Source organism: Protomyctophum bolini (genome assembly GCF_963924005.1).
Source record: "Protomyctophum bolini genome assembly, chromosome: 4".
Lineage (NCBI taxonomy): Eukaryota > Metazoa > Chordata > Actinopteri > Myctophiformes > Myctophidae > Protomyctophum > Protomyctophum bolini.
Genome location: NC_137865.1, coordinates 2,841,928 through 2,854,367, shown reverse-complemented (window position 1 = coordinate 2,854,367; position 12,440 = coordinate 2,841,928). Strand labels below are relative to the sequence as shown.

Below are 12,440 nucleotides of genomic sequence, written 5' to 3'. Positions count from 1 at the left end.
GTTGTTACGTCCCCACCAAAGAGGTCCAGGTGTTTTTTTTGTGCAAAAGCTCCTTATTGGCTGTTTCCCCTACCATAAGCCCTAAATGAATTGCATTGAATTGAATGGGAATTGAATGGGGCTATGGGGTGTTGTGCTAATTCGCTTATTTCCATCGCTAAAAATGATAATTTCTTTGTATCCTCTCTTCATAATGTAAATAGTATCCCAAGCGGCACACTTTACTACTTCTTTCGATGGAAATAAGCAAACTAGCATAACACCCCATAGCCCCATTCAATTCCCATTCAATGCAATGCAATTCATTGAGGGCTTATGGTAGGGAAAATAGCCAATAAGGAGTTTTTGCACAAAAAAAACACCTGGACCTCTTTGGTGGGGACGTAACAACTACAAAGAAAGGTAAGAAAGCATTCTAGCATGGAATTCTCCTTCAAGCACAATTCGTAGGCATTTCCCTGGAGTATTTCCAATTTTCACTATTTCACTATTTTTGCTTCACTACATCTCAGACTGTGCAAATGAGAGAGATGAGATGAGATGAGATGAGAGATATAGGCTATATAGCCTATACTGTATTAATCCCTGAAGGGAAATTGAAGCGCTATATACAAACAGCATAGAGTGACACATAAATCAAGCTGGACAAAACAAAAAAAACAGTAAAACGCAAATAAACACAAGTGGGCATAAACACACTATAGACCAGGACCACACGCATACTTTGGGGAGGCAGTTCTTATGCGTTTGCATTATAGAGTCTGACGGCAGTTGCGCGTGCATAGAATAGCACACTGGCTACAACAGACTGGTAAAACATCACTATAGTAAGCCTGCTTCACACATTGAAGGACTTGAGCCTCCTCAGGCTTCGGACGTACACACATATCAGACGAACAATATGCTATTAAAAAGGATAGAGACTGATCTGGCGCGAAGCTCCGCCACCCCCTCCGCTATTCCGCTGTCAGTGGAAGTTGCTCAGTGGCGTTTTGAAGCCGCCGGAAGGGACCGTCTATTTCCGCCTTTTTCCGCCTTTTTTTGGGCGCATTTCCGCATTTGACCTCCCAAAATGTGGAGGTCAAATGCGGAAGTGCAACCGAGCGCTCAATGTTATGAAGCCCGCAGCTGCACGGGGGGTTTCCTCGTCATGAATACCCTGCAGCGCTTCAACGTTGGAGTGCCTATAGCTGGCCCCTCGCCTCATGCGCTTTAGAGCAACTTAATGCTAAAGTGGATGGGAGGAGAAACCCGGCGCCGTCTCTATTATATAAGGAAAGGACTTATACAATAGCAGGAGGCCATATACCATCTCTTCTCAACAGCATGCCATGCCGTCTTGTCCTTCCATCTCTTCTTCAGCCTGAAAAGGAATTCATTTTAAAGGGACACTTCACCCTTTTTGCAAAAAGATATATGCTAATGACTTTCAGAAGCTTTAGAACACTTTCATGGGGGTCTTTATGTGTGTGATATGTGGTTTTAGATATTTTAGATTGTAGCAGTGAGCCTGTTGTCTCTGATGTCATGGACACTAGGGGCTCACTTCCTTCCTGGACTACATGTTGTCTCAGTAAGACAGCTCTCCCCCCTATCCACAAGGAGGAGCAGTGCACCAAAGAATTATGGGAATTGTAGTCCAGGAAGGTATTGAGACCAGTGTCCATGACATCAGGACTCACTGCTACAATCTAAAATATCTAAAACCACATATTGCACACATAAATACCCCCAGGAAAGTGTTCTAAAGCTTCTAAACGTCATTAACATATATTTTTTTTGCAAAAAGGGTGAAGTGTCCCTTTAAGTTATCACACAGTTCACCACGTCATGTCACGTGAGCTTGTGGATCTAGCTGTCTCGAAGCTCTTTAACGAACGGAACATATGAGGGGATATCAATTTCATCCAATCAAGAGAGAGATAACGCATACATTATTACAGGTTACAGCCTCGCAACTGCAGGGGGAAAATAAAAAGAAGGCGGACTAAATAAGAACTGGGACAACGTGTTCCAGTATTAGTTTTAAAATGGTAAATTAGGGTTCTCTCCATCGATTGGAAGAAATTGATGTCCCGCAACTGGAGATCCCTGTTGCAGGACGCTTTCATGTTTTATATAGTTTTTAAACCATCAAATATCACTTTCGGCACCTTTAACCCATTCGGACCTGAGGACGGTTCTATACAAATGCCTTCTAAGCTTTCATAGTTTTCTGGAAAAAAAAACTATGTTTCCATGTCAGTGGGCGGGAGGGCAATTTAGGTCAGAATCATTCAATGATACCTGTGTGTGTGTGTGTGTGTGTGTGTGTGTGTGTGTGTGTGTGTGTGTGTGTGTGTGTGTGTGTGTGTGTGCGCGCGCAAAATGTCAATATTTAAACACTGATACGTAGACTAGTTCAGCTAAAAACTGACATCAGCTTTTCCACTGCTGCAGTGCTCACGCACGCACGCACGCACGCACGCACACACACACACACACACACACACACACACACACACACACACACACACATGCACGCACCGCACACAGAGACACACAGACAGTCAGACATACAGACACACACTCAATCGTTGGCCTACAGATGGTTTGACTTCTGAGGCACGGAAATAGCAGATCTACAAGCTCACATGGCGTTGTAATGGGACACGCTGTGAGCTTATAGATCTGCTATTCCTGCAGAATGTTCTCTCCAGACCTGTGAAGCTATAGGGTGGTTATAAAACCCTCTCTCCTCCTGTTTTGGATTGTATGAATAAATCTTTGATCAGGATTGACTCTATGTTTTCATTGATCACGTATAATTAGTTAAAGCAATACAGAAATAAAATTAATTAATTAATTAATTAATTAAGTGCAGTAACTATACGCAAATACTTTTCGGGTCAGTCAAATGGGTTATCATAGTGATATTACACTAATGGGCAGGTTGAATTAGGCTCAACTAATCGGCTAACGAACCACCTCATTTCAATCACCTGTTGGGTTTGGGCAGAACAAACATGCAGGGCAGAGGTGAAGAGAGGTAGCCTGGCTAATGACAGTGTTGTGTGATATTAGTCTGGCTTATTAGCCAGGCTAGAAGAGAGGAGCTCTTTTCATAAGTCTCCACAAAAGATAAGAAAGCAAATGGTATGTTCCCATGTTGTTTTGTTTGTGTCTGTACAAGTTATATTGTCATTCTATCGTGTATTTGTTTGTTTGACGTGGACAATTCGCGATGGACTTTTAAAAAGCCAGCATGACTGACTGACAAGGATATTCATATTTCATGGTAATGATTCAAATTGTGTTAAAGAAATATTGTTTGTGTGGTTTCTTTGCAGTTTTTCACAGAAAAAAAAGAGCAAATGAATGCTGCACAAACACCTGCAGACAGAGAAGATGTGCATGAACCGAAATAATTTATACTTCTAAGACTATATGTCTATTGACAAAATCAGTCTTTTTTTTGATGTCATCATTTGAATGAATATAAATGTATTTGAAAGTGATCATTTGCTTCAAGTGACCACGTCAGTGCACACTCTTATAACTCGATGCTCTGACTGCAAAAAAACCAAACAAAAAACGAGCTCGTCCACACCGTTTATTGCAATAACAGCAGCTGATTACATTAAAAAAGAAAAGAAAAAACGAGCTACAGTATAGTCCACACCGTTTATTGCAATAACAGCAGCTGATTAAATTGACTATCTTCACAGCCGCAGCTCTCTTTGCAGGCCATGCCAGCTCGTATCCTAGGGCCACGTGTTGGAGTTCTCATGGTGGTGGTATCTATGTGTGCACGTCCCTGTGCCCATTCGCTAGTCTATGAGGGAGGGAGAGTATATATGAAAGACGCGCTGGACCCGTTACGGTTGTCTTTGCAGTCACACGTATAGACACTGTGTCCAGAATGAAGACTGCCGGGGCTTTGCTGGGTGTTCTACTACTGCTGTGTCTCTGTGAGATGGTGGAACCGGACACCCTCTTACGGTCTGACTCTGACGTCTGGCACCAGTTGAAGCAACTGAGAGACCTGGTGTCTGATCTTCGGGTGGAGTCGGCCACCACCAAACATGAGATGGAAGGTATATGGCTATATTATGGAAGGGAAAATACAATGCTGTGTTTTTGAAAACGTCAAAGAGGCAACATGCTTGTTTGTTGTGCCAAAAAAATGGAGCTTGAAGATTGTGTAAAATAAGGTACAGAAATATATATATATATAGGCCTGAAATGTGTGTTTTTTTTTTTTTTTTATCTTTCTCTGTGAAATGTTTCCTAGAAATGGCTGCCGAATTGACTGCCAGCCAGAAGCAGGTTGAACTCCTCCAGACCAGACTCGGTGCCAGTGAAGACCAGGTCCTGCAGATCGTCCAGAAGTTGAAGACAGAAAGTGAAGGTAATTGGACCAGAGAATGATGCTCAGTCAATGCATGCGTGAGTGAAAGGACGGTGTCGAGACAATGTCTTATAATTCCTTCAGTTGAGCTCAAAGATCTGCTCATTGTTTTCACCGTGTAATGTATTGCTATAAATGTACTGCTAAAATTGGGTTTATATGATTCATATGGACCGTGTTCAATACGTTTGAGTTAGATTTATATAATAAAGTAAAATTGTTTAGGCCCCCCAGATAGCAAAATATGGGTGAATCAACGTTGAAATGTGGTTAGGCAGAAATATTGAATCCACATTGAAACCTGACGTTGAAATTATATAAAAAGTGCAAAGAGAGTTACATGTTGAAACAACATTAGGTTTTCAACCATAACTGACACTATATCAATGTTGATTCAACCATCATCTAAATGGTAATCTACATGCACATTTGGGTTGATTTTATATTGAATCAATGTTAGGAATCAACATTGATTCAACCATAATCTAAATGGTAATCTACATGCACATTTGGGTTGATTTTATATTGAATCAATGTTAGGAATCAACATTGATTCAACCATAATCTACATGTAGATTTCGGTTGATATTATATTGAATCAACGTGAAGGAATCAATATTGATTCATGTACATTTTACATTAAAAATAATAAAATTTTCTACGCATTAGAAAAGGTTAGTTTTTCACCAATAACTTTCTGCTGATATAGGTCTACACATCATAGCATTACAACAATATGACCAACATTGTTGGCAGACGATGGGTAGGTTGTTTGTGTGAAAACAAACTTAGAGATGACAACATGGTATTAATATTAATCAATTACGTTTTATTAAGGAAAATCGACAGCCAGCAATTGTGTCCCTGAGAAACATTCTAAATTAGGTGCAGGTGATAGTGACAAATGTTTTTTTTTTTTTTTTTAACCACAGTTATAAATTCCACAGACATGTTTGACAAAGATTTTTTTTAAACAAAAATAAATAATAACCATGGTTGATATAGGACATAAAGATCTTCCCTCATGAAGGACTTTGCAAATCAGGGTCCACAGGCTAACAACTGTCCATTTGGTTGTCATATAACAGCGACACAAAACTGTAAACATATTTGACTGACAAAACAACAGTCTATTGGCATGGAAGAACAGTGTCCATGAACTTGTACTGGGTTCTACTGTATGGGAAACAGTGTGTGGGGTACCCTAAGTGTGACTTTGGGTCGCTTGGTTTGGGTCACTTGGGTTCCTTGGGATGCCTCCCTCCCTGTCTGGCGCATAACGAAGCCACTTCTTCACCGTTTCACTGTAGTCCTGGTTGGTCAGTTTGGAGTCAAACTGCCGAGCAGCAGCTGAAAGACACAAAAATAAGAGTGAGGAAGATAAGAGTCTATCCCATACAATTTCTTATTATCCTGCACCCTCCTGTCCAGCTTTTGGTGTGTGCACAAACTGTCCCACACAAACATTGCATTCCCACCGACAGTGAATGGACAAATTTGAGTGTTGGCCGGAATGATAAGAGTGCCCCTCACTTCACGTGTGTGTGTGTGTGTGTGTTTTTTTTTTAATACTCTGCAGGCCTACAGTAACAAAAGCTACAGTCAGCATCCAGTTAGACTGAACTGGAAAGAGGAGCAAACGCCTAGCTGGCTCCATCTAGGCAATACAATGTGTATCCATGCAACTCTAAAGCTCACCAATTGTCCTTTGTTTATTTCTAATAGCTTGCACTGTCACCATCACTTCATTCCAACATATATATTTTTTAAGATCAAGTGTTTCATTTCATGCCACTCCCTAAACATAATCTATGAAGTAGTTTGCAGGGAGGAAGCTTACCAAACATGCAGTCTTGTAACGTTGTGTCCTTGAAAGTCTTCTTCAATGCTGCTAGTCTTGAAACTGTTGTGATTCTGGAAGAAGAAGAAAAAAGGGGGGGGGGGTCCTGATTAACTGATTAATGTGCTGCATTCCAATGTGAAACAAGCTGAAACATTGCATAATTGTACATTTGGATCAACATCAAGCTTGTTCATTATTATAATTTAATAGTATTGTTAATTATAAAATACCAGCATAACCAAACGTCTAACTATAACAACAGGACGAATGCAGTCTGACTGAGACTTCTCTATAAAACACAACGTCATTCAATACAAAAGCACGCGATTGGTCTGTTCGTTTTGGCGCAACGCCGGTTATAAGATAAAAACGTTTCAAAAGTTTCAAAACACATCGAAATATTAAATAATGTACTGGTTATAGGTCTGAGAACAGACACAGGAACCGTACGGTTCCACTTGTACACACTCCCGAGTTAAATTAATAAGGACACGCCAACAGATATTAATTTATCTTAATGTTACGGCCGGCTACAAGGCCCGGCCGTTATGTTACATCACATATTCACCTATCAAGCTGCAGCATATGCACAAAACAATGCAGTTATGTCAGTGTCACTAAAGACTAAACACAGTTAATATAAAAGTAATATCGCCAAACTTACTGCAAAAGCACTCAAAGTAGAATCCGGGGGACAGACGAAAGCCAGCCAGTAACCAGAGCGGAAACGGAGTGTGGTTGGAACATACCACTAGAGCTCGTTTAAGTAGGGGGGGACATTTGGACCGCTCCACTCCTTGTATAGTGACTTGTAGATGTTTTGTGACTGCACATTATGTACAAACCGCAAGTAAGAAGATTTACAGACAAGTAAGAAAATGTACAGAAAAATGTCATCAACATATGGTGCTTAATTCAGAACGTGAGATGCCCCTCGCCCAATGATAAAATGCTCTCACCCAGAGTTTAGAGAGGGGGGGTGGGGCTGGGCGGGGGGGGGGCGCTGGTGGGGTGGGGGGAGTAGAGGGAGTAGGGGACGGGGGCGGGCGGAGGGGGGGGTTTGGGGTGACAAACGGCATACGTTGATTCAACATTGCTTCGATGTTGGCATTTCAATCATTAAAATTCGACCACAAAACAACATTGATTCAATGACATCTTTTCAACATTGGTTAATTGGCATCAATTGGATGATCGGTTGATGGTTGATCCACCATCAATCGTCAACCTTAACCAAAAATCAACCATTTTGACCATAATTCAACATTGAATTAACATCTTTTGCTATCTGGGCCTACAGTTTTGTTTTTTAATCAGCTGTCACATATTCCGATCAGCTAAGATGGGCCACTGTCTTTTTTTTTTTAGCCAATTAGCTCCTTGCTCTTTGAAGTTGAACAGCCAATGGATGCACATGATTCTTGCCCCACAGTAGTACTTCACTTGGCATGAAACCGTTGCTTTGATTGGTCTACAATTTGTTATTATGGTGGGAGATGTTCCAGCTGTTCCAATCAATAGTATCTGCTGTTCCAATTCCAAACATGCAAACATGACCCGCTTTAATTATGTAGCTTAATGACTAGTATTAACAAGTTATTGTCTTTATTTTATTTTATGTCCAATGTATTTGTATTTAGTTCATAAAGATAACATAACATGAACTAGATGCAATTGAAAATAAATAAAAATGCAACTTTTCTAGGATTCCAATTAAAAAAATGCAACAAAAAAAAAAGGTTCTGAAAATAATTGCCGATCTACAAGCTCAAAACGTGTCGCATTGCGACGTTTTTAAGCTTGTAGATCGGCTATTTTTTGCCAGGAGAGAAATATGCATTATGTGGCCCCCTCTGGAGCGAGTGTGGAAATGCATAGTGGCTCTCTCCATCTTCAAAGTCATATATGATGACTGCTCAGGGTAAATGCCAGGTGAAAACAATATCAGTTGTCAATGATAAGGTTGATAAATCAATACAAAAAATTATAACCCTCAATTGAGCCACCCTGCATGTCGGTGGTCACGTTGGCAACGGCCACACGGATTGCTGTTATAATATTTATCATTCATGTTGTGTTGTGATTTAATATTGTCTTGATTTAATATTCCTGTCGTATTGATTTCAGCTCATGGTGCTCAGCTGTCAGCTGTAGAAACGAGGCTGGCCATCAGTGAGGACAAAGTGCAGGTACTGTCCAGTAAGTATGCGTTTATCAATATAAAAGTTGCAAAAGTACAATACTAGAGGTCCCCCCTCTCTCTCTCTCTCTCTCTCTCTCTCTCTCTCTCTCTCTCTCTCTCTCTCTCTCTCTCTGGACAACCGGTCAACAGTTTTGGAGATACAGTATATATAGCTTATGGAGTATAATGTCTTGCATATAACGGCGAGTAGAGAACGCACAGGCTTGAAAGGTTCACTTCTGTGGACTCAACATTCCACCTATATATACGTATAGCTTACATGTTTAAGCATTTATTTCACATTTACATGTCGATTTCAGCTCTGATATTAATTTTATTTCAGACATGCTCTCTAGTAGGCTATGTATATGTGAAGAGCCTATGTGCTATTAAACTCATTTTGGATCAAATATAAATAAATTCAGTTTTTCTCCTCTGGTGAAAAGCTCTATAGGCCTATACCTATAGTATTGTACTTTTGGGGTCCCTGACGCAATGCCTTTTCAAATACATATCGATTTGGGGGCCCTTGACAGTTTGAGAACGACTGCTATCATGGTCATATGGACCACTGCTACACATGGTACATGGTCATATGGACATTTATATATCGTTGCTGTCAGACGGGAAACCTTGTATGTCCAAATCCATTCCTTTTTTTTGAGGGGTGCATTAGCCCCTCCTATATGTCAAGCTTGGTTTGTGATTGTGCTGATGACCCCCATAGCATTTTTTTGATTGGCCGAGCAAAGTGTATACATATCGAAGATAAAAGTGGAGGGCAGAAAAAGTGATTGGCCGCGGAATGACTTTTGTGATTTGATTGTGGCTTAGCATAGAATGTGATGTATGATGATAAGAGCGCCCCTCACTTCACAGAGTGTGATTTTATTATTATTGTAATAAGACAATTATAATATAAGAATTAAAAAAATGTAAATAGTTAAAATAGCCGATCTACAAAGAGCTTGTAGATCTGCTATTCTCACAATTTTTTCACCTTTCATGGTAATTGTTTTTACGGTGTAAATTAGGCCTATTAATTTGCGATAAATTTGAAATATGGAGATGCAAGGTTTCTGCCTGACGACAAAAACAAGCTGTAATAAATTGATATTTAATAATAGCCCTAGTATAATAAATGCTTTCATAATGATATAAATCTAATGGTGTAATATTGCTTTTATAATTGTATGAATAATATAAATGCTTTCATAATGACATCAATGCAATGGTATGATGATAAATGCTTTCATATCAATATAAATGATGTGATATTGCTCTTGTGTTGACATGCAGACCAACCAAAGGTGGCCTTCTCTGCTGGGTTGAGTAATGATGGATTCGTTGGACCATTTGAGTCTTTGACCACTCTGGTTTATAAGAGAGTTCACACTAACATCGGCAACGCCTACAATACATCTACAGGTATGGTGGTGATTCGGGGGTGTGGTGAATTGTGTCAATAACATTTACATTATGTGATTTAAAGATGCAGGCTAGTGAAATGGCTTGGCATTTTATTTTGAAGTTTCAGTCCGAAACGGAAGCGTTTGTGTTTCTGAACCAATGGGAGCGTTGCATCATTCAGGCTATGGGACGTGTATTTGTATTTGAACGTTTGGAGGAACGTGCAGCGATGGGAATCAAACGGGTGAATGGAATAATTATGCTGTTAATTATGCTATTATCACACAGCATGTTTTCATTCAAAGGAAGTAATTCAAATTGGATGTTTAAAGGCGTAGAGAAATAAAAAATACGTTTTTCACACTTTTAGACCATATATCCGTGGTCATCATATGGGCATACGCCGCATATATACCTAACAATGGATGCCAAAAAAATTGGCAAATTCTCATTTCTGTGTGTTGTCATATCAAAAGTCCTTTAAAATATTTTTTTATGAAACGAAAATGTGCTGCGTGATGACGTGTAGAGATACACATTGATAAAAGCCAATAAAAATGAAGCTCACCCGTTTAATTCCCCATATCGGCGCATCCGTGCAGCACAGCTGCTACTGATTACAGAAATCCTCAGTTTTTATTCCCATTGAAGATAACATCCAGACAGTGTATTACTCTGTTTCAACTTAATCATCGCGCTAAAATGTGTATCTGAAAACATTATAGGGTAGAAATACGCCACATAACAGTAAACTGGTACTGGTGAATTATATCCGGACAATGACCACCTAGCCAGATATTATCCCTCTTATTACATGGCTATACCTAACATAAATGAATACATTGACCCAAAACACAACAAAAAAAAGTATTCCATAAGTTTGAGCTATGGCTGCGTCTGCCCAGCTGCAGGGCTGGAGGCAGCACTGTCGGGAAACAAGGAAGTGAGTTGATCAAGTGGAATCCATTTTCGGGGGTCCTGCTTCGTCTATTTCTCGCTCAAATGTTTTCAAAAACATTTTTGAGAGCAATGTTTAGCTGTAAATGACATTGTGTGTCACTAGTGAGTGTGTGTGTGTGTGTGTGTGTGTGTGTGTGTGTGTGTGTGTGTGTGTGTGTGTGTGTGTGTGTGTGTGTGTGTGCCTCCAGCGCCCACAGCGTCCCCAGCCGTTATCAAACCCAGGACCTTCTAGGCCAAAAGTCAATCGCTTAAAGGACCACTTCACCACTTTTCAACCTATCTTCATAATGTCCTCACTAATAATCATGATAAAATGGCACGATTTCTTACTCAGTCTGTCTCATAGGAGGGCTGTGGGCAGTTTAGAAACCGTCTTCCAGTGACATCATCATTAGGCAGATTTATTTTTAAACAAGATTTTTTTTTACAAAAATGTTTAGATTTTCATTATCGATGGCTTCCATTTTTGCATTGCAACTTTTCAGGACTAGAAAGCCTGCAGTTTCTATTAGCTTGGATTCCCCATCGATGATGTCACTGGAAGACGGTTTCTGAACTGCCCACAGCCCTCCTATGAGACACAGACCGAGTAGAAAAAAGTCGCGCCATTCTTTCATGATTATTAGTGAGGACCTATTATATGAAGATAGGTTGAAAAGTGGTGAAGTGGTCCTTTAAGCGATTGACTTTTGGCCTAGAAGGTCCTGGGTTTGATAACGGCTGGGGACGCTGTGGGCGCTGGAGGCGTGTTCTCTCCTCCGCGTCATCAGTGCCCATACCCGAGGCAGGGTTGGCAAAAGGGCCTTTCTGTGTGGAGTTTGCATGTTCTCCCCGTGTCCCCTAGGGGTAGGTATACCCTCACAAAAAACATGGAGTAATCCTGGTCTCTATAAACTATACCTCCCCCTGGCCAGCCCGGGTGCGCCTGATGGAGGGGAAAGGAAACTGGTCGGAAATAACGTGTTCCTTCCACGCGCTACTACATCCGGCCGGGGGAAACTCTCCCGTCAGGTGAAAAAAAAAAGCACCTTGGACTCCTCATGCATAGAAGGAAGCATGAGGTCAGTCCCAGGTTGGCAGAGGAAGTGTATATATAGTGCCCCCAGGATTACATTAGATAACCGGGTGAAAAAATGGGTTGCACGATCGTGGGATTAAAACTATGTGTAATATGCACGTGTGTTGTCTATAGGTGTTTTCCACGCGCCGGTGCGAGGCGCGTATTTCTTCAGGTTCACGGCCGCCAACAAAGGGTGGAAGGAGCACGTGTTGATCCGCATGTACCAGAACGACCGGGAGCTCATCGCCAACCGCGGCTACGTCACTCACGTGCAGCTGGAGTACGTCTCCAACGCGGCGATCGTGGAGCTGGAGCAGGGCGACACGGTGGACATGAGGGTGTTTGGCTTCAGCGGCAGTCGCCACAGGCTCTACGACAGCCACGCCAATCACAACACGTTCAATGGTTTCCTGCTCTATGCTATGTAGCTCTATTAGCGCATGCAGCGGCTATACTGAGACACACACTGCTGGAAACTCACCGAGTGCATTTATACTCACCGTACCGTACTGTATTTTCGAGTACAATTTAGGTATACTATTACTTAACTATGACATCATCAAGATGTGATTCCCAATGTTAATGATTTTTTTTT

General features: G+C 41.0%; 1 protein-coding gene and 2 long non-coding RNA genes across 4 annotated transcripts in view; 2 read left to right on the top strand and 1 right to left on the bottom strand.

Annotated features, from left to right (window-relative positions):
• Positions 1–12,440, top strand: part of LOC308314376 — a 171,890-nt gene that overhangs the window by 9,651 nt on the left and 149,799 nt on the right. The window lies entirely within an intron of this gene.
• LOC308313696 (caprin-2-like) lies at positions 3,831–12,394 on the top strand. Its single transcript, XM_080760970.1, has 5 exons — positions 3,831–4,076; positions 4,274–4,390; positions 8,361–8,432; positions 9,715–9,843; positions 11,978–12,394. The coding sequence occupies exons 1-5, from the start codon at positions 3,902–3,904 to the stop codon at positions 12,271–12,273; spliced, it is 789 nt and encodes a 262-aa protein (XP_080617096.1). The 5' UTR covers positions 3,831–3,901; the 3' UTR covers positions 12,274–12,394.
• LOC308313589 lies at positions 5,197–6,956 on the bottom strand. Its single transcript, XR_013963900.1, has 3 exons — positions 6,898–6,956; positions 6,231–6,304; positions 5,197–5,740 (listed from the first exon to the last, which is right to left on the bottom strand). It is a non-coding gene; the product is annotated as an uncharacterized lncRNA (long non-coding RNA).

Bases quoted from the DNA above. Each gene is read 5' to 3' on its own strand.
- LOC308313696 (XM_080760970.1), top strand. From the start codon at position 3,902: ATGAAGACTGCCGGGGCTTTGCTGGGTGTTCTACTACTGCTGTGTCTC. The intron at 4,391-8,360 runs GTAATTGGACCA...TATTGATTTCAG, and splicing joins GTTGAAGACAGAAAGTGAAG to CTCATGGTGCTCAGCTGTCA. The intron at 8,433-9,714 runs GTAAGTATGCGT...GTTGACATGCAG, and splicing joins CAAAGTGCAGGTACTGTCCA to ACCAACCAAAGGTGGCCTTC.